Raw genomic sequence first — 22,357 nt, forward strand, 5'->3', positions numbered from 1 at the left:
CCCACTTTTAAAAACTCCAATGCATTAAATATGACAGTTCTGTTTTATTTTTTCTAATACCTCTCTTGGTGGTGCATGATCCACTGACAGGCTTCCCATGCTGTTTGTGCCCCCAAAGAAGCCACAGCCAGTGTACAGTCAGTCCTTAATCTCAGTCTCAGGTTTGAGTCAGTGAAAGAGCTGTAGCTATTTTGGTAAGGGTACTGTGCTCTTCGTGGTCACTCTCAAAGAGGCTGGAGTGTGGCAGGCTGCCCTGGTGACTTACCCATCACCCCCAACAGCTCTTCCTAGGTTTAGGGTTAACATAACTTGGAATGAGCCATCTGAGAACAAGGAAGAGTGCTGGTGCAGGTGAAAGCAAGAGAGAAGGTAGGTTCAGTTCTGTAGATCAGTGTTTTTTCCCCTTCAGCTACCACGGGCTTTCCTCACAGCCTCATCGATGTGGGGTCTCAGGGCAGACAGAGATATCAGTAGTGCTTCCTGGAACCAACAACAGAAAGTAGGATCAGATCCACTGTTCAAAGAGTGACACTTCAGCACCCATCACTTAACACAAACAAGTTTAATGATTGTTTGCAGAAGGGTAGTAGGGGGATTCATGTGCTTGTAACTATAGCAGATATGGCTGCAAAAATACATTAGCCAAGCCAGATTCACTACTGAAACTTCAGCCTCTACAAAGAGCTTCATTGCTAAAGGGCAGTTTATAAGCTCTTTAGGCCTGGAATCATTTTTTGTTTGCAGTTTGTAAAGCACCTAGCACAGGGGCCTCCTAGATGCCACATTACCACAAAAAATAGTTAATATCTCCCCATTCAAACACTGCACCTAAAGATCTGTTTTAAAAATAAATAAATGTATTTTAGAAAGACCACTTGTATAACTGGAGCTAGGAGGGTACTATCCAAACCACTTAGTTCACAGCTAACAGACATAGCTTCCCTTTCTTAAAGGGAAACACTAATAGGGGATTGATCCTTAGGAGGAAGGTGCCGTCACCCAGCTGTCATGCATCATGCTATTATTCATGTGACATACCTCTGTCCTGATGGTGCGGCTGCCCTGGCTGGGACATGTGTTTAGGTAAAGGTCAAACAAGACACTTGGGTCAGTGCTCTCCAGGTTTGGGTCACCATCCACACTAGCCTCTAGGCCTTGGAGACCTCCAAATACTATTAGAACATGGCTGGAAGAGAGCAGACACACACTGATTTATAGGACAGAAGAATCCTGGATCCTAACAGCAGTACTGGGTCAGAAGGAACTAGTGTTGCCCCTGTAATCTTTAACAACCCTACTTAGCTCTTACATAGCATTTTTCATCAGTAGATCTCAAAGCGCTTTACAAAAAAGGTCTGATGTTATCATCCCCGTTTTACAGATGGGGAAATGGAGGCACAGAGATGAAGCGACTTGACCAAGGTCACCCAGCGCAGGCTAGTTAAAAGCTTGTAACAGCTTGTAAGAACTGTATACAGTTTGTTGAAGGCCAGCACAAGTGATGATTCTGGTTCTTTGAATGTGCTGTAGAATAAGTTTAGAACATAAATAGTGTCTAGTTCTCCCAATACTCTGAACAAAAACACCGTTCAGCTACATAACCAAAGCAGAGAAAAAAAGGGAACAGATGGCCTTGGAACTAAAGCTGCCCTTGCCCCAACTGTCATCCAAACAGCTGCAAAAATATCCTGAACTGTACTCCATAATGACAGCATCCAGTGAACTAAATTTAACTCTTGCTTTGGCAAATTTGATCAGAAGATCCAACCCATGGAAATGCTCACAGTTTAGTTTTGGCCTGGTGTATGGGGAACACATGTATGGAAAGAATATCAGAGCAGGTAAATCAGGGCTTATCTACACATACAGCCCTGCACCAGCACAGCTGCATTGCTGTAGTGCTTCACAAAGACACTACCTACCCCAATGGGAGAGCTTTTCCTGTTGGCATAGTTAATCCACCTCCCCAAGAGGCAGTAGTTATGTTGACAGAAGAAGCCCTTCCATCAACATAGCACTGTCTACACCAGGAGTTTGGTGGGTATAATTACATTGCTCAGGGATGTGGAAAATCCATCCCTGAGCGACAGTTATATAGACATACGTCTGTTCTGTAGCTTGATCTACACAACAGAGCAGGGTGGTGCAAATCCCACCAGAGTGAATGGGAGTTACATGCTTACATCTGAGGACATGAATCCTACTGCTGCAGAGGAAAGCCTTGCCAGGGAGAATACTCACACAGCAGCACTGGCTACTGCAGTTATCTCAAATGCACTGGTTGTTCTACCGCAGGCATCTTGCTCGTGGGGCTGGTTTACAGCGAAGGGATGGGATGAACAGCAAGGAATCAATCCAGTTACCTGAAGGAGGGGAGAACTGCCTGGTCCACACAGGTCCCTCGCTCAGAGGTCCCAATAGAGAGATCATAGCCTTCTTTAAAAGGGCATTCGGCAAAAACAGCACCTGGGAAACAAACATAAAAGGAAAGTAGTTGGTGGCATCCCCTTCTTTAGAGGATTCTAAATACAGTAGTTTTAGGCATTTTATACCCCTGAAGGTTAATAACTAAGAATTGCTTTTACTGCCTCCTACATTTTAGTGGTATCTAGTAGTTGCACTGTTAGTGTACAAATCACTCATCTTTCTCACCAAGATGCCTCAAATTCCATCAGCAGAATGGCACCATAATTTCTCTTTCAATCTTAATATCTTTCCTGAAAAATACTGGCTCTTACATCAACTGCTGAACCAGCCCCCGGCTGGCATGTCTGCCAGGAATCACTCAGTAGTTACATACAGTAGGGTGGTACCTCTAGTATTCAAATCTCCTACTTCTGAGGGGACTCTACAGGGATCTTGTAAGTTTTGGAACCTGGTCTGCCCGGGAAGGTCCCACTGATTAGTGAGGGAAAGCAGAAAATTACGAGGGGTCTTAGGAAGCTGTGACACCTGAGCTATTGGTGCTTAAGGGTGGGAATGTGTAACTAGCCAGGGCCAGTGCAGAGCATTCTCTCTTGCCTGCATTACTATGATGGCAATTAGTTTCCCTTCCCAACAGTCAAATTCTATCAATGTTCAGATATTGGATCATTCCCCATCTTCTGCATCAGTGAATGAAGTTTCTAAATCCAGGGGGCAGAGCAGGTGAGTACAGGCTCCATTACCATACTACCTTATAGGGTCAAGGAAACTAGAGATGGAAAATACCCATTAAATCAATGGCAGCACACGGGCCCCAAGAAAATGGAAGAGGATGTTAAAGAAACAAGCATCTGGCTTGTGCTGCATCTTTGCAGCAAGTACAACTAGAATCTGTGTAGAAAAGTCAATGTAAGTGTGTATGGAGAACTCAGAAAAAGTAGATCAGCTACTGCTGCCCTGGCCCCAGCAGGTAGGTGACAGAATGCTGTATAAATACTTACTCAGGCAGGAGGCTAAGCGGATATTGTAACCCCAGTACAGGCCAGACACAGTCCGTGGATGGTTCGAGGACACTACAGTGCCTTTCTGTATTTTACTGTCTGAAAGCAAAGCCAGTGGGTTAGCATTAGAGAACTGCAGTTCTCCAGACACTGCTGGAAGTCAACCAGCAACACCCTGTGCCATGTTCCCAATACTCTTCCCTAGGGCATAAACAAGCTCCACTCCTTAACTTTATAAAAAAAGCCTGTAAGAGTTTCGTCCATTCAGCACTGTCTATACATTGATGAAGCTCAAAACACTGCTGAGTTCTAAACAGTGCAACATTAAGATAGAATAAATTAGTAATTAACTCTCAAACTGAGGGGCATGGGGGCTAGTAATTATTCGCTATAACTGGGTATGATGATTCCTGAACATGTTTAAAGACATCGTGTCTGCCACATGGCAATGCCCGAAGGCTGAGGGAGTTCAGTGCGAAGACTAACTTCTGCAGGACTAAGGCTATTCTACAGATCACATTAGTAGTATTACACGTCTAGCCTGTCCAGAGGCAGGATGGTAGTGGATTACCTGGATTCTGCTGCTTGTCCAGTTGAACAGTGACTCGAAGACCAGACTCTAGCTGTCTGTCTATCTGTACCTCCTAAAATAATAGAGCACCAGCACAAAGGGTTTTAGATGCAAGGACACCCACCCACAAGAAAGCTACAGACGACAAGCAAAAACAAAAAACCACACACCAAACCACTTTTGGGAAAGCAAACTACACTATCAGCCAAGACCACAAGTTCTACCACTGAGCAGAGCTGTGCAGTGAGACTCCACACCCTATATAGTGGCAAAATGGACTCTATAAAACCTACAGCCCTCCAAGACACTCGGTTGGCTTAGAACAATTGCAATGGATGATCCATTTCTAGTTCAATATGCTGGATAACAGAATAAGTGTTTGTTAATTCAGGCAAATGCTAATTGGAGGATTTTGCCCTACTGCAGGACTCTAAGGGGCACTGACACCCCTACCAGGACCCAGCAGAGGGCGCTATCAACATTAACACAGAAACCCTGATCAGAGGGGAGACTGAATGAAATAAAAATGGGGATCAGGAAGCATGTGCTGCTAGAAACTGTGTCCCATTCCATGGTGGGACATGGCCCTTCAAGAAACTCACTGGTAGCTTATTGCCATTCTAGTCTAATAGTACTTGACCTTGAAAGGAGTGACTGATAAGTGGAAGGAGTTTACTCTGGGTATCTAAGGGGCAGACAGGCCATACCTTCCTCATCCCACAGTTAACAAAGGAGCCTTTGCCTGGCTTGGTGGGCCGGGCTAACACCACTCCTTCCCGGTATTCTGAGTCCTCATCTAACCGCACATGATGAGGGCTGTCCAATGGGTTCAGGAGCCCTGAAACAGTATAGAGAAAAGTGGGGGAGGGAGGAAGATACATTGAAGGACAGACTGCACCTGGAGGCAGATTATAAAGGGATTCATCCCGATTCTCCAGTCCCCGCCCCCATGCTCATCACTCCTTCCCCACTGATGAAAAACAATGAAATGGTCCACATGCACGCATGGGCAGAGAAGCATCCTAGTTATGAGGAGGAACATGAGTGTACTCTCTTGGACAAGGAAAAGCCTTAGCAACTGCCACTCCTTACAGACCATAAGAACACTAAGGCCAGGATCACACAAACTGAAATGGCGAGTGGGCTGCCCAGGTAAGTGAGTAGGTATGTAGAGTGGTGGGAACCCCATGTCTATTTACTTCACCCGGGGGGGAGAAGGCGGCCTGTGCCTTAAGGATGGGAACTAGGTGTTAAGGGGACATAATCATATCCTTACCTGCAAACTGCAGATCCTGGTGTTTCGGGAAAAATGATTTTCTCAGGTATCTGTTCAGAGAGATTCAAGTCTCAAAATTGTAACAAGCTGATTTCAGGCTTCATTTTAATTTCAGATTTCCAGCTTTAATCAGGAAATCGGTACCATATACCCTGGAAGGCAAAAGCTCTTACGGAATGTAAATGGGGGATTAATACTGATCATTTTCACCCTACACATTCCTGCAGCTCTTTCAGTTGCCAAGATCTTTTATTTCCTGGAGTTTAGATCTGAATTCTAAGCAGAAGTCATGGCATCCCAACACTGGTAATGCACGGTAGCCCTTTTTCCCCCATACAGATCTCATTCTTCCATATACTAAAGGTATACCTGAACTCAAGCATGTGAACATAAGTGAATCAGAACAGAATCTATCTCCAGATAGCACAATACAGGAGTGTATATGATGTTGGCCCTCCACTACCCAACACCTGCTCCTGCAATCTTTGACAGATGTGTTCCATAATGCCATGTTAATAAGCTACAGCATTAAACTAAAACTGAATCTGCATGGTGTGCAAAGCTATCATATTGGTCTTACTGAGGACATTCCAAATATTGTAGAATCCGAGCCAGCTGCACGCAGGCCTGTCCTTTTTTTCCAATTCCATCAAACTGCCCTTCCACAGTCCTGAAAGAAAATGAATGCAGTCTGTGATCTTCCAAGACATTTACACAGCCCCTAGAGTAAGCAGACCTCTACATGAGGCCACATTCCAGTCCTATTTAATTAAAATGTATACAGCTAGAAACAGGAAAAAGTGATTCAGGATATAGAGTCCCTTAGCCTGGGTGCCAGTTCAAGTCTGACCCAGGTCAGAAAAGAACTTACATTATAAAGCAGCCATCAGATGCTAGATGGTCTGTGAAAGTAGTAAGTGATATCAGACCAGTTCCGACTGGATGGTCGTTGGTCACAGAACTGGCATCCTTGTTGTTAATCTAGGCCAATGACTGGATGGGTCATGGAGCAGGATTACAGATGGACCCTCCCAGTTAGGGAGAAGGGACTGTGGGAAAGCATGACATTCTGCTACCTAGTCTGTCTGGGGGATAAACAGAGATTGTTAGTTTCCAGGGCTGTCAAGACAGCACGTTTTCTCAGCACTACAAAATTTCTTCCTTTAAACCTATATGCAGGGTTTCTGAAGCTGTGAGGGTCCCAGGATATTAGAGATACAAGGAGAATGAGGTAATATCTTTTATTAGACCAACTTCTGTTGGTGAGAGACAAGCTTTCAAGCTTGCAGAGCTCTTCTTCAGGTTCCTGTACATCTAGTGTGTGTTCGTTGCATGCTGGTGAGATCCACACACTTCAGCGTTTACATGAAACCTACTTGTTCTTATGGGACTTAAGTGTCCTATGGAACCAAGCTATTTCTTGGTTTACATACAAGGTCCAAATTTGCTCCAACATTGTGCATTTTTACCTTTATCACAGATTTGAACTATAAACTGGGCACTGGGCTACTTATGCCTTGTCACTTGGTCTGTATGGTTAAGTAAAGTAGTAACAAAGAACCTAAATCTGAATGGATTTAGTGCTTCTCAAAGATGGCAAAGTGTCAGTCTCCAGAGCCATTTTCCTCACAGACTGGAACTGCTCCATCTAGTCCTTTGGCTTTTTTGCTGAGACTAAACAAAGACGCCAATTGTTTAAACAAATGCAGTCTGGACACCTGTCCACTAGCAACTGGACACACCACCAGTTCATCTCACAGGTAACCGAATAGTCACCAGGTGATGGTTTTGGGTCGCTACTTCTGTGGGCTCAGTGCAAAATGGTTATTAACAACCCTCTAGAACCATCCAACTTATTTTATTTCAGTCATTAATCTTGTTGTTTGGGGAATAGCCACTGCTGCACCCCAGTGCCTGCCCCCCCCCCCCCCCCACACACAAACGGAAAAGACTAATGAGGGAGATCTCATCAGACAAAGCATTTGACAGGGAGAAGCCACAGCTCTGTTTCCTGCTGGCCTTCATTTGAGACAAGATACACCGAAACTGGAAACACTGAGGGACAGGTTATTCAGGGAAGACAATGGGTCACCCTTACCTCGAATCTTCTCCTTGCTCATCAAACACCACAATCTCATCCACACAGAAGATGGCACAGGCCCTGGCAATCTGCCCAGCAAGGTATGTCCGCAACTCTGGAGACTGTGCATTGTTCAGGATGGAACCTGGCAGAGCTATGCTAACTGTGTAATGACGTCCTAGAAAACAAGAGCCAGAGGTTGGCAGTTCTACTCCCATTTGTGTTGCTAAAGAGACAGTATTAGCTTTTGGTTCTTTCATTTTAATTGTAAGCTCTTCGGGGCAAGGACTGCCCAGTGTTTTCATGGAACCTGGTACCAAGGGGCCTCAGTTCATACTGAGGCTTCCACACTACAAATAATAAGATTCCAAAGCACTCCAATATAGTGCCTTTTACAGAATAAGGGCCCCACTCCTCTTCCCACAGAAGTCAATCGGACATTTGCCATTGGGCTTAAAAGGAGCAGGAGAGGGCACCAAGTCTGAAGTATTGACTAGACTCTAGAGAATTGATCAATGGACACACAGGAATTTTATAGAGGATTGTGCAACAGGCTAGCTAATTTAAAAGTAACAGGGACTGCTACATTCTTCCTACATGAGTACTAAATGCTTCATCATATTGTATTGTTGAATACACATTTGTCTTCCTCTTTTTGGCACAAGAATGGAAGGAGGATACAAATGAGGAGGGATTATGGGATATTGCGACTGAGTACAACAAAACCTATATTTAGCAACAGACTTTTGCTGGTCTCTTTAGTGGCCACTTCTTAGAGGTGAAGCAGAATTGCACTCTGTACACTTGAAGACACTTAGGATATGTCTTAAGACAGCAGGTTGTCTATTGAGTGGTCTCACATACACTACTCACTGTACTGCATTACTGCCTACCTGTGTATTTGAACTCGTATGTGATTATACCAATTTGTGAAAGTTAAGTAATAATATATCCTTTTCTGCCTATACAGCTGAGATGCATCTCAAGCAGCTAAAATCTGCACCTCACACATTAGATTTTCCAGCCCTCACACACAGCCCTTCCCATCAACTCAAGGCTGTTACCTTTGTCTTCCTTTGCCCTTTCTTCTTCTTTTTGTTTTTCTATCACTTCCTGCATTCTTTTCTTTTCCAGTTTTCTCAATAGCTTTATTTCCCTCCATTTTTTCTTCTCTTCTTTTTCTGAAATGGAGAATAACCATCTGGTTTAAATAAGAAGAGACACAATATTGTAATGGTTTATCACCAGAATTCAAGTAAATTCAAAAACCTACTACAGTTAGGGCAACTAGACAGGACCTGGTGACAGCATGTGGACAGAGATAGACAGGGAAGGAAAATAGGAATCAAATATGACATCGAGGTTGTACACCTGAGTGCCACACTATCAATAGTAAGAGAGAAAGGAGTGTTTGTCTTCTTTCCTGAGACAATCAACAAAAATGCTAACCAGGGCTAGTTTTTTGTAATGTGAAGACACATCCAGTAGAAATTTGGCATGCTTGTCACTTCACACATGCTACCATGCCAGTCCTTGGATGGCAACTTCTTTATCATGAGCCAGCCTAGTTTGGCTTTGAACCAATGACCCACAAGTAAAAGGGCTCTGGATTTCATTAAGAGCCTGTCCTCCAGCTAGTCAAGCTATCTGATGGATGTTTGAAGGTTTCTTTCTAAAAGCACTGGAAATTATACACATAATATGTACAAAAAGTGTCTCCTTACTTTCTTGTTTCCATTTACGCCAGTCAACCTTTTTCTCTTTCTCCTAAAAAAGAAGCAGTGAACTATTTACATTCCATCAGCTGGCTAACAAGGATCACAAAAGTTATCAGTACAACAAAAATTCATCCAGATGTAGAGCTCTCTCAACAAGCAAGGCATTGGGAGAGACAGGTTAAGGAAGCGATGGTACCTCTAGAATCAGAGATCCCTCTCTGCCTTGTTTACAGAAGCCGCATTAAGGCCTTTACTCCAGTTAGGTTGTGCACTCTAGCATTCAAGGGCTCCTCTACACTAGTGAAATTTGCACCCATTTTCATGATGTAGTAACATCAGTATAAACTTTTATGGTAGGCATACTGTACTAGTGCAAAACAGGGCATGTAAACATACCCGTTTTACAATGGTGTATTGCATCCAATCCAAGGGTTTGCACAGAGTAGCTACCTTTACCCCCTCTTCCTTCCCAACAAACAAAACACAGTATAGACAGGGCAACACTTTCATTTCTGGCCCTTCTAGGACATGTCTACATTGCACTGTCAACCCAGGCATGTGGGACCTGCACTTCTGGTGTTTCCAAGCCCTCGCTTTGAGCACCCTAACTACATTGTAAATCTGGGTTTACAATTGCTGGACCCAGGTCTGACAACCATGCGAAGGCATCCATACTGCACTATGCAGACCCTCTGACCCGGGTCCGTCGCTTGAGCTGCATCCACACTACCAGATGACAGGATTTGGACCAGGACTCGCTGGGACCTGGGAGCTTGCTGACCGGAGTCAGGCAGATTTGCGTGTGAACAGTAGCAAGGTGGGCGGTGGAGCTGGGCTCAAAGCTGAGCGGCTGAGCCCGAGGTTTACACCGCCGTGTAGACACACCCACACGTGTCTGCGCCCAGAGCACCAGGCACCCTCACCCCAGCACAGCCCCTGGCCAGCCTTCAGCGGGGAACGACCGGCCTGGGCCCGATTCACATCCCACCCCCGCGTCACTCCGGGGCTGGTGGCAGAGCAGGAAGCCCCCCCGCCATACGGACCCCGACCGGGGACACAGCCCAGCACGTGGCGCCCCCGCGGCGCACAGAAAGGGGGACAGCGGGCCCGCGCTGAGGCACACCCCTCCCCCCGCCGCCATGACCCACCTGCAGGCCTCGCGGCCGTTTAGCGCCACCCGCCATTTTCCCTCCGGCCTCCGCGGATTATTATTGGACGAAGGAACGTCCCAGGCCCCGCCTCTCGTGCCCCTTCCCAACGGCCCACGCGGATGAGTCACGTGGCAGCGGAGGCGGGTCATAAACAGTGCGGCCGGGGGAGGTGGCACGTGCCAGCCCCGCCCCCGACACGACTCTATCCGCCCTCGCCCGTCCGGTCCCCTAAGCTAAGCAGGGTCCGTTTAGTTCCACCCGTGGATGGGAGACAGTGAACGCCCAGGTACTGTTAAGTCACGAGAGGAGGAGGGGAAGTCAGCGAGATAATGTCCCCCCTAACTCAGCAGGCCTGTATGGCCCTAGCGGTACCGAAGCCCAGGGGCTGGTGTGTGACCACAGACTCTGGCTCCAGGCTCTAGGGCAGGGCCATGCATACACAGGGGTGCAGTGCAGAAAGTAAGCCCCAGTAATGGCAAAAGAAAATGCAATTTTAAATCCCGTTCTTTTTTATTGTACTAATCTAACAATTCCTTTATCCTCACGCCTTTGAAACATACAGGAAAGTGACAGGTGTTTTAAGCTAGTTGGTCATCCTCCCTTGGCCTGGTCAGCAAGGCAAATTCTCTTCTCAAGCTCTGTCCACACTGGACTTTTGTTGGTAAAACTTTAGTCATTCAGTGGTGTGAAAACCCCCACCCCCACCCTTGCACAACAAAAGTTTTACCGATGAAAAGTGCTGCTGTAAACAGTGCTTTGTGGGGAGGAGAGCTCTTCTGCCAACAAAGCTACTGCTGCTTGCGGGTGGAAGTCATTTGTCGGCGGGATAGCTCTTCAACTGATAAAGAGCAGCTACACTGTACACCTTTTAGTGGCACAGCTGTGTCGCTAAATGGTGCGTAGTGTAGATATAGCAACCTCCATAGCTTCAGCAGAATTGCAATGGCGTAAGAGCAGAATTTGGCCATTGTCTGTAATTCAGCAGTGTCAATGCAGCCCCTCTGCATTCAAGGTAAAATATTATTGATGACCAGAGCAGATGGAGAATGTTATGGGGCAGGAGGGGGAGCCCAGCAACTATTTTTGCCTTGTTTTTTAGCTGCAGGGAACCCAGGATGAATAAGTCAGTGAAGCTTTTGAAAGTAAAAAGAGGAAATAAAGTTTTGCCAGTGTATATACAGGCTCACAAGTCCCAAGGAACAGTAAAACCTTTTTGCTACTGGACAGCAATGAGAAGCTCTGAGAGCTGACAAACCTCTTGCCCATGTGCATGATAGAGAAGGTGACCGAAATCCAATGATGCAATAAAGCATTAAAATAAAGACAGTAAGCAAAGAATCTGTAGCCACGATGGCTGCATCAAGGAGAGCAGGACATAGCACCAGATCAGGGCAGAGTGCAGGTGAGCCTGCCTGGTATTCTGTCCAAAGCATTCACTGGCCGGTTTTCCCCAGACTCCATTGTTGCAGTATGTCTTCTGCTGCCTTCAGCGTAGCTTCCTCCTGAGCAAACACCAGGTTGTCAGCCATACCAGGCTCCATGCCCACACCCTCCCTCTCCACACTGAATAATAAAAAATACAGTTATGTAAGATTTATATCCCCCATTTCATCCTGAAGGATCACAAATGCTGTATATACAGCACCACTAAAATGCAGCCACTGCTGGGACAGAGGGCAGCAACTAAGCAGCCAACCAGTGCACATCAATCTCTAAACAGTAATAGAGGATGAGAGGAACTTTTGGCCAGATGCACTGAGGTGAAACTCTACTCTTATTCAAAGTGCACTGGGATCTTTAGTGACCATGAATGAACAGAACCTGGATTAGGATCTCACAGGAAAGACATTCACAATGGACTTCATTTTTTTTATCTACCTCTGAGGGCTGAAAAATTGAGTCAGTCCTGCCAGACTTTGAACCTGCGGTTCCTGGTTATTGTTTGGTGTTTTAAGCCCCAAGTCTTAGCCACTTATTCTTTCTGGCATAGGCCTCATTTACAGCAATAGCCCTGATCACTGCCTGAACTTACTCCCCTTCTTTCCTGTTGCCCCAGATGCCTCACCTTCACAAAGCAGAAGCGGATGAGATGGTCAAAATTCCTCTTGTGTGGAGTGCTGTAGAAAGCGGAGACTGGAATGGCAACTAAACCCTGTGAAGGGGTGGGGGGAAAAGAGGGTGCATCCAGGGTTACTTTTTTCTCAGCTTCTGCACATTGCCTTGTGCTACTCTCTGATCAGAAAAAGACCCAGTAAGTTCATTGCTCCTGAACACCCCAGGTTACTGAGCAGCCATGAGCCATGCTTCCAGCTGCATGCTTTTCAAGATCAGACTCAAACATCTCAATAGAAGCCATCCTGCCGCCCAGCAAACCAGGCATTATCCCCCCGCCCGCACCCTGTGTCCTTGGCGGACATATTGGTGGCTCAGCCTCCGCGTCAGAATGCTCACAGAGCCAATCGGCAAGATGAGGGAATGACACGGGCAGCAGGGTGTAACAAGATGATCATTTGGTGCAGAAGGGGGCATCACAGAGGGGGCATCATACCCTGACTTCTGAAGGAACATGGTGGAGATGGTGGAGTGTGGAGATATAACCAGATGGCTAATCTAGGGGATGCCATTAATGCGCTCCTTTGGTATGAGACAGGACACTAGAAGGAAGAGGATTTGAATTACAAAGGCCGTGTACTCGACTGGTGGGGCAATGGTAGCAAGCCTCAAGTAATAGGTCCAGTGATTTCAAGTCAATGCTCCACCATCACAAAATTCAGCTCCCTCAAATCAAACTGGAGCAAAGAGAATGGGGAAACCTTCCCAGAAAACAAGCACCCTGGAGCGAGACAGAGGCCTTTACCTTGTTTATAATCATCCACTTTATAAACCGAGAGTCGTAGGGTTCATCAGAGTCTGGGAGGTCAGGTACTTCACTTTCTGCAAGAGACACACAGCAAATGGGCAAGGGGAATGATGGAACAAATGGGACACAGATGGATTTCCCAGTTGAGCCAAGTATCCACATGGCACCAGATGCCATTGTGGGCAAGCACAGTAGTGTGTCCGCTTGAGGGACTTGGGTTCGAACTCTGGCTCAGGTCACAGGTGAAAACATATATGGCTATTTCATCCTCACCAGTTTAACAGAGTTGTCAGTCTCTGCTCAAGAGAATCCCAAGGCCAGGAAAGATCCTCACACAGAGGTGGTCACAGACCACACAAACAGGTGAGTTTGTAGATGTGTGGGAGACATGGCATAGCACATGCTCACGCTGTGCCCAATTTAAGTCAGTGCTACTAGATCATCACTTCATTAAGCAACAAATTCCCCACCACCGCCTGCCATGGTCTATCCTATCCTTTCCCTTCCCCACTCAAAGTGAAGAAAATGGACCAGGCTTTATCTTATTCTAGACTCCGCAATACCCACTTCCAAGCTGTGAGCTCCATCCCTTTAATGTGAAGGTCAGAAGCAGACAAAACAGTCACATGAACTTACTGAACTCTGAGATGTCTGCCATCAGGAAGTAGGTGCCCTCAGGGACAATGGGTTTCATGCCCGCGGCAACTAGGCTCCGGACTAGCCAATCCCGCTTCTGCTGCAGCTCCTGAGCCAGCTGGACAAAATAACTGTCTTGCTTCCCATAGTTGTCAAACTCTCTTTGGAATGCCTGAGCCACTGCTTCCTAGAGAGAGCGGGGGCTGGATGATGGAGAAAGACCCAGGCAGAAAGAATCCCCTGTGTGCACTCAGAGCATCAGAGGGACCCCTCTCCCCAGATGAAAGCAGCAAAATGCTCAGAGTTCGCTGTAGGCTTACTTGCAAATTCTAGAAGCAGCCCATGAACTGGGGTTTTCGCTTTTGTTCAGATGCATAGTAGATAACAGGTCAGTTAAAACACCAGGCCTAGATCAATAAAATCTTGGCTTCCCACCTCTCAACCGAAAACCTCCTCCCCCAGCTCCAGAGACGGCCAATACTGTGCAGAGAGCATGCTTGACAAGTTGGAGTCACTTGACTCTGTCCCCTGCCCTCCAGGCATGTTGTGAAGTCATTTGAGAGGAAGATACCCTGGGTCACAATGCATCATCTTCTGTCTGTTTCCTGGGCTGACAATGACCAGCTATGCCTCCAGCTGTTCATTTGCCACTTCCAAACCATAGACAGGAGGCTTGAGAAAGGTGTTCTTCCAATGTCCTAACCTATTATATCACCCCAGGGACTGAGCAAGCTTGCTGGTTCTGCACTTGCTTGGGGAAGTTGCATCTTACCTGGATAGTATGTGTGAGTGGTCTCTTAACTCTAGGCTCTGCACAGTTGTGGTCTGGGGAGACAATTACCAGATCTCTCCCTGGAGGGGCTCTGTGGCTTGCATCAGACATCTGATTTGAGGCAATGCCTCTCCAGGTACATGGCCCCTTACCTGAGCCGCTGTCGGACAGTGATACACAGAGTTCTGGTGGACAGTTCTGAGGTGTTTCAGAAGGCGATCGGGCCCCAAAGTCCAGCCAACCTGTTACAACACAGAGATGGGGGGGATGTTTCAGATTCCCAGGTATCTTACACCTGCTCCACTTTATTTACATACTGCCACTTCACACTATATTCTGCACAAGACCAGGTCCGTTTGTAAAGCTTCCAGTTACCTCTGATCCCTCCAATTTAAAGACAAACAGAGAGATTCCCCAACAATCATAGAAATTTCAAGGAATAGAAGAAATGGGTTTGATTTCAGGGAATCCATCACCTTCCATCCTGTGGTGCTGAAGGTTTTGCCAGCACTCCCAATGGTTATTGTGCGATCCCACATGCCCGGCAAGCTGGCTGTCAATGAAACAAGAGAGAAAAACAGCTGGAAGATCTCAATCCTTGAGGGGGCCATTTAGGGATCTGAGGCAAAAATTGGGGATTGGTCCTGCTTTGAGCAGGGGGTTGGACTAGATGACCTCCTGAGGTCCCTTCCAACCCTGATATTCTATGATTCTATGAACCTCACTTAAATACTCAATTCACCCTCATATGTTGTGGGACAAAGCAACTGAAATAAATGTGACTGGTCACTGTCTCCCCTCCAAATACAGCAGCTTTGATAAATGCTTCTCTGTGCTCCCAAAGGAAAGAGCTGCACACTGAGAGGAGGCACAGGCAGAGACACAGAGAAGCCATGCTCCTTACCAATCCGGATGTGCTCCTTCCCATCATAGACCATCCATTCGTACACTTCATCACTGAAGCACAGGACATCGTGTTTCACGCACAGGTCTGCGATGAGCTCCATCTCCTCCCTGGTGAACACCTATGCCAGATAGGCAGAGGAGACGGGACAATCAGGCACAGCGTTTCTGAGCTCCACAACCCCACGGTGGGTTCTCAGGCTCAGCCCTAGTGGGGCTTGTGGGCCCCAGCACCAGCATCTCAGCCAGATGTTCTCTCCCTGGAGCAGGCAGATAATTGGCAGGAACGGGGGGGACCGCCACCAACAGGAGGGCCACTCTCACCATCCTTGTTACAGCAGCAGCCTCCACCCAAACCCAGGGACCAGGCTCTCCTCAGGGCACTTCCTCCTCCTGAAATTACCCAAGTAGGACTATTCCTGCTGGCTACAGGCTGAGGTGCTCCCTCCCACCCCCAGACAGCTGTGTGTCACCTCTGGAGATGCTCCCTGTCAGCCGGGAACGAGGCTGCTGCAGCCCATCTCTCCTCGCAGTGAGTGTAATGTGCTAATGCTAGGTCATCTGACCAAGGGAGGCTAAAAGCTATCCCTCCCTCCCTCCTGCTCCTACATTCAAAGGCTGGTGATACAAGAGCTGCAAAGTGGAATCATCAGTTGATCATCTCACAAACACCCCCCAGCTTCTGGAGCTGCCAGATTTTCTGAGAATCTTCTTCAGAAAGAAGGAGCTGACTGTGGGACCCCACCCAAGCGCTGACTCTAAGGAGACACCCAGCACAGGCTTCCTCATGTAACTGTTTTCAGGGTCCCTGCAGAGGGAAGGGGGAGTTCTCCCAGCTGCTAGAGGCACTACCTTCCCCAGGGGGTTGTTGGGTGAGTTCAAAACGATGGCTTTGGTTTGTTTGGTAAATCTGGAAGCCAGCTCTGCTGGATCCAGCTTCCAGTTTCCGCTGGACATCAGTTTTCCGGCTTCTGCAGCTTTCTGGAGAGGACAGTGAGGGAATCATGATTAAAAGCAACAAATGGTTGGGGACCTGAGGCAGCCTTGCCCCCTGCGCTGACTAGGAATCTCTCTGAGCTCTTAACAATAATACATTGCCCATCTCCAGCCCCCTCCTACTGACCATCTCAAAGCACTCCGTGAACATTAATGGATTAAGCCACCTCACAAAACCCCTGGTGAAGTAGATGGATGTAATTACCATGATTTTACAGATGGGGAAACCGAGACACAGAGAGGTGCATGGCTTGCCCACAGTAACACAGCAAGTCAGTGTAACAGACAAGAATAGAATCCAGGAGTCCTGCCTGACTTCTAGTCCTGTGCCTTAATCTTCAGTCCATCCTCTCTCCCTCTCTCTCTGTTTTAGAATAATGGAGGTTGGGTAGTCATGAGGTTGGAAACAAATCCACCATCCTCTCTCCAGCGAGGTCAGCATGCACATACTGTTCCCAATGCTCAGGGCTTTCTGTCAGGGAGTTGCTGAAGTCTTGAGTTCCAGGTAATGTTCAGGATCAGCCTTATGCACAAAGCAAGAGGCTTCTTGGGACCTGCTCTTTTAGGGACCTTCTCAACTTACTGCAAGGTCTTCAACCCACAGGCTGACGTAAGTACATCCATGGCAGCAGGACCAGAGAGGAAGGAAAGTCCCCCATGTCAGGACCCTGACAATGGGATCATTGTGGAGAGGAATAAATGATCTGGTTCCCCATTTCCAGCAACTTGGGGCACCACAAATCGTGGAAACTGCAGGCCCTACTGAACCTGACCTGGGTTCTTATCACGCAGAAGCCAGTTCAAAGCCAACCTTACCACTCCTACCATCAAGTTTCATTCAGGATATACTGTAAAGCTGCCTCTCACCCTTGCATGCCATTTCCATTCAGAGGTGTTGGAGAGAAAGAGAGCAGCAGGCTTTTTAAAGTCTGCAGATCTCATAGCGGCTTTGCTTTGATGCCCACTTACTGATCGCAGTTGTACGAACACAGGAGTGCCCCCAGCCATCTTCACCATTGGCTCGTAGCAGTCAAAGAATGGCTCAATGATAATCACCTGGGAAGGCACCAGAGGGAGTGTCAGAGAACTCACAGTCCTTCTTTGATCAATGCTGATGAATGCAGGGAGAGGTTGGAGGGCGTTACCTATCAGCTCTGTGTTCTTGGGGAACCAGGGAGCCGTACCCAGCCTGTCTGACTCACAAAAGACCCCCCCACCTCCCACCCAGCCTCTGCTTGAATCAAAACCGATCAGAAGAAAGACTTACAAAAAGCAATGAAAAGACAGTGGGAGACACACCTAAACACCTGGGATAAGGGTGACAGGATTAAGGAAACTCCCCTAGCCTCATTTGCATTGAAGATGGGACAAGGAGGCATCTCCATTAGCATACAGAATGGAAAACAGAGACTCTAAGGAAAGAGCCGCAGGGAACTCTGGGACCACAAAAGCAGGGAAGCACTGCACTATGGGGGATATCTGCTCCAGATGTTAATGAACCTGCACACACCCATGCCTGCACACACCCAGCTCAGTAGTTATCAGACCAATTCTAGTAATAAATCCTGTACTGATATCCAAAATAGTGAAGCTCCCTAATTGCATTCTGAGCTTCCTCCAAGGAACACCGCCCATAGCTAGGAATGATCAGTTCCTTTTGTCTAGCCTGAACAAAACAACTTTGGTATACTCCCTTGAGCCATCAGTTTACCCACAAACAAATCCAGTGTTCTCCCTTGAACCATTGTTGTTTCCCTACAAAAACTCCTACCCATGCTCAAGTAAGTGTTCTGATGCCTGGATCCAAAATCTGCATGAAACCATTGGGACTTCGTCTTCTCCTAACTGATCGTGCTGGGGGCTCTGCCTGTCTCCAGCACTTTGGACTCTCAGCTACCACCACCGCCTGGGAATCCTGATCCATTCAAGCTTCCCGGCATGGTGAGAAACCAGCTCTCTCTCTCTCTCGGTATAGCCTTCTGATCCTGACTTGTGTGATCAGTAATAGTTTTCTAAACCTGACTTTTATAATCAAATTTAAGTTATATTTAATATTATAACTGTTTTGTTTGTTTGGCTCCCCTACGGTTATTACCTGGCAATAAATAACTTTCAAGTTAAGCTGATTGCTTCTCTCTCTCTCCCAATCGTGGGTGTTTTTTGGCTTCCTCATTCGCTCTTCCTCATTCGCTCATTATACCTAAGCTAAAAGAGCTCTGAAGCGCCCAAAAATCCTGTAGGGTTTGCTCATCAAGTGGGTTACGACCAGAACAATTGTAACATGAAAGTGGGGATAGGGACGTGCTGAACCTGGGTCATATGAGGGTGGCAGCTTGAAAGTGCTGCTCGACCCAGCCTGCTCAGGCGGGCTCTAGTCCGGTGTGGTGCCCGTGGCATATTGAGGGTGACAGTTTGGAGGTGCTGTTTGACTCGGCCTGCTGAATCCAAGGACCTTTGAGGGTGACAGTTTGGAAATGCTGCTCCACCCAGCCTGCTGAGTCCAGGGACATATAAGGGGTCAGCTTGGGAGTGCTGATTAACCCGTTCCTCTCAGACATGCTCTTTTAATGTGTGTGTTCGTCTGATTCTGGGGCTGGAAGAACCCAGCCTTGGGGAACCTAGGTCATGTAGGATAGATCCATTCAGAGGGAACTTACAGCAGGGAGAAGTAGAGTTCCATATGAGAATACAGTGACACAAGCTGTACATTAATAGATTTACAGAACACTCCCCCCCCCTCAAAGAGTAACCCTAATAAATGAGCATACCCCAAAGTAACGGGCAAATCTGGTAACAAGGGGGCAGGAGACTTCACTCCCAGCTCTAAGGTCATTCATTACTTTACGCTCCGGATCTCAGACCCCAGAGAGGCTGGGTACCAGAAAGGAGAACAAACTGAGTAGGGGCAGACTTGCCACTCATGGAAATGAGAGTGTTGGTGAGTGCCCATTGGGAGATATGTCCTCTAGTGAGAGAGTGTAACAGCTGAGGACTGAAGGGGACAAGGATCCACAGAAACGTGGGTTTGGGTGTCCTGCTCCAGAGGCAAGGTTTGGACTAGAATTCCAGGCTGCCCCTTACAAACAGAACCAGGTGAGCAGTCCTTCCTCAGTGGCAGGGGGCCTGCATAAATGAGTATGAGCCTCCAGCTTCCTTCAGATTCCACAGTATGGTAGGGTCAGAACAAGTGCATCTGTCGGGATTTAGCTGTGCGACAGATGGAGAGTCCTTGATTACCTCATCGCCTTCATCAACCAGAGCCTGGAAACAGCAGAAAAGGGCTTCGTATGCCCCGACCGTCACCAGCACATTGGTCATAGGGTCAAGTTCTTGCCCTAGCAGCTTTCCAAAGAAGCGGGCCAGGTTCGTCACCAGCGCTGGGTGTCCCTGTAGCAAGGAGTCAGGGAAGAGAGTCACACAGTTCCGCCTGGATCATTAGGACTTAGCAACAAATAGAAGCAGGACATTGTTAGCAAGGTAGCTGACACAACCCCCCACCCTGCAAGTGTAACCTAGCCCAAGGACAAAAATGTAATGCTCACTGGAGTTTGTAGCCCGGTCAGTACTAAGAACATTTAAAGGAAACATTGGTTGAGCTCCCTCCCTTCCAAGTGGGTCGGGGTCCTTGTAGGCCAGGTTATTAAGAATAAGCCAGTTCAGCTACCTTGAACTCGCTGCGCTAACCTCTCAAGAGGGTGCAGATATTAACTTTGCCAATTATCCCTTTTGCTGCTGACTCCCACCACAGCCTCTGTGCAGCAGTGGAATGCAGAGGTCTTTTTGGAGATGCTGAGGTTCCATTGGGCTATTGGCATTTCCTAGAGGAAGGGCTGACACCAGGTCAGGGTTGGAGGCATTTTTTGCCCCATGTGATTTGCATGGTAACAACTTCACTGCTGCCAAATGAAACTTGAGGTTACCGTCTATCTGTCTTAGGTAGTTATATTGCTTCATCACGTACTATCTGAGCACCTCACAACACCCCTGTTAGGCAGGGCTATGCTATTATCCCCATGTTGCAGAAGTGAAACTGAGGCCCAGAGAGACTACATGACTTGCCCAAGGTCACACAGGGAGTCTGTGATGGAGTAAGGAATTGAACCTGTGTCTCCCAAGTCCCAGACCAGCACCTTAACCATTGGATCTTCCCCTCAACAATAACTCCAGTAAGTTCTGATATTGTACAGGTGGAAGGCAATGCTCTTGTTTAAACAAGGTGGAAATGGACTGTTCAGTCAATGGTGCAATATAGTCAACAGATGATTCCAGGGCAGTTTAGAGAGTGCTGCTAATCCCCCTTCCCCCCCACAGCCCCACCTGCAAAGTTCTTGCACAACTGCCAGACAGCATGAAACTCTTTGGATGGTGAGTGGAGGAGGATGTGGGAAGTGGGGGTTGAGGTGACTTTGCTTCCCCACTGCCCCCTCCCCTTTTCAAAAAGAACTTTCAGCTCCTGTGCCACTCTGCTCCCCTCCCCTCCAGAGAAGAAGCCAGTCCCCAGCTCCACTCGGCCCAGCCAAAATGTCTATTTGCTCTGCACAAGGGAGTTTTTCAAGCCTGGGCCTATTTAATTCCACGGTGAGCTGTAAGGGGCAAAGGCAATCAGGCAGCAACATCTGCTCTAAAAGAAGGAGGTGGATCTCTCACGCACAAAGGCCCGGGTGTACTGGTGCAGCATGATGTTCTCCCCACTGACGGCCTTCACAAACGCCTCCTTCACAAAGTCTGGCGGGGAAAAGTCAGGGAAGCCCTGGCCAAGGTTCACATTTGGGTAAGTGGCAGCCAGTTTCACAAATTCCACCCTACAGAGAGAATAACAGGGTTTATAGAGGGTCCCAGCCTGCCCATGCTGGCACACCACTCTTCTTGCCAGGAGCCCTTTGTCTGATAAATTAACGGAATAGCTCTTCCAGGCGAAGGATATATACAGGGCAGCAATTTCAGTGCCTAAGACTGCATAGGGCCCATCTTAGGAGACTCCAAAGCAGCAGCAGCCCACCTACTGCCACAACAGCCCAGCTGCTGTAACAGAAAACTTAGGGGCCTTTTCTAACGCATCCTTAATGATCACACTGCAGCTAAGGAGAGTTACAGAACACCACCCAAAACTATTCCCTAGAGTCACCACTATTTCTAAGGCTGCACTGGTTTCTCCTGCTCTTAAGCTAGTCTTCTATCTAGCCCCTTAATTTGTCCCCCCTTCCAGGATGCTTACCCATAGCCATTTAGATCTCTGCTATGGAACCTTGTCTAAAAGCTTCTTGAATATTGAAATATACTTTAGCCACTGAGTCTCCATTACCAAAGCACATAATCTCTGCCAGATACTCCATTGGGTTAGCATTACCTCCCTTGCCTGAGTCTATGCTGGTTATATCTTATATCAGACTTTCAGGGTCTGCTCCATTCAGAGTTGCCCAGCCCCAAGTCATGCAGACTTACCAGATGTTCTTGTCCACTCCTTCCAATCTTCGAGCTTGAACCGGCCTTGACATTTTTGTCTGCAGAGGGGAAAAGAAAAAGTGTTAAAAGCTTTCACTAAAGCCAAGACAGAATCCATATCCAAAGAGGCCAGTACCTCCCTCAGAGCAGCCAATACATTAGATTTTTGCCCAGTTAACCACAAATTGTGTGTTCGTATCCAGGTTTTCATAATCATTGACTGGGCAGCTGAGAATAAAACTGTAACAATGATAGTCTGCCCTAGTGTAGTGCCTCCCATCTGAGGTACAGGGACTTTACAAGGAAGCAAGATCAGAAAGATTGAAATTGGCAGAGAATTAACTTTTATTTTCAAGTTTCAGAAGAGTTTAGAAAACCATGAATGTACAAAAAAGGATGTAAATTCTGACCAGGCAGCTGGCAGAATCCTTTTAAACCTAATGGCAGAAGGAATCTGAGCCTAGATATATTGGGCCAGCTCCTCAGCTGGTGTAAATCAGCAGGTGAAATGAAAGGAGCTATGCCAA

General features: G+C 47.3%; 1 protein-coding gene across 1 annotated transcript; it reads right to left on the reverse strand.

The window, feature by feature from the left end:
* Positions 1-24: 24 nt before the first annotated feature.
* On the reverse strand, positions 25-21,889 carry LOC311532134 (uncharacterized protein). Its single transcript, XM_084650333.1, has 24 exons — positions 21,831-21,889; positions 21,040-21,190; positions 19,626-19,775; positions 17,358-17,444; positions 16,245-16,373; positions 15,394-15,514; positions 14,966-15,042; positions 14,642-14,731; positions 13,718-13,904; positions 13,079-13,155; positions 12,287-12,373; positions 11,659-11,723; positions 11,401-11,575; positions 9,077-9,119; positions 8,417-8,533; positions 7,371-7,530; positions 5,853-5,942; positions 5,273-5,322; positions 4,704-4,834; positions 3,997-4,069; positions 3,426-3,524; positions 2,364-2,466; positions 1,039-1,186; positions 25-480 (listed from the first exon to the last, which is right to left on the reverse strand). The coding sequence occupies exons 1-24, from the start codon at positions 21,881-21,883 to the stop codon at positions 406-408; spliced, it is 2,538 nt and encodes an 845-aa protein (XP_084506459.1). The 5' UTR covers positions 21,884-21,889; the 3' UTR covers positions 25-405.
* Between the last annotated feature and the right edge of the window lie 468 nt (positions 21,890-22,357).

This window comes from Lepidochelys olivacea, assembly GCF_965140295.1.
Source record: "Lepidochelys olivacea isolate rLepOli2 genome assembly, chromosome: 16".
In the NCBI taxonomy this organism is placed as follows: domain Eukaryota; kingdom Metazoa; phylum Chordata; order Testudines; family Cheloniidae; genus Lepidochelys; species Lepidochelys olivacea.

What these genes read in the sequence shown, in the direction of transcription:
- LOC311532134 (XM_084650333.1), bottom strand. Translation starts at nt 21,883, where the DNA reads ATGTCAAGGCCGGTTCAAGCTCGAAGATTGGAAGGAGTGGACAAGAAC. An exon ending in TCAGCACCACAGGATGGAAG is followed by an intron (nt 14,732 to 14,965) that starts GTGATGGATTCC and finishes GTGTTGTAACAG; the next exon opens with GTTGGCTGGACTTTGGGGCC. An exon ending in AAGGGCAAAGGAAGACAAAG is followed by an intron (nt 7,531 to 8,416) that starts GTAACAGCCTTG and finishes CTTGTTTTCTAG; the next exon opens with GACGTCATTACACAGTTAGC.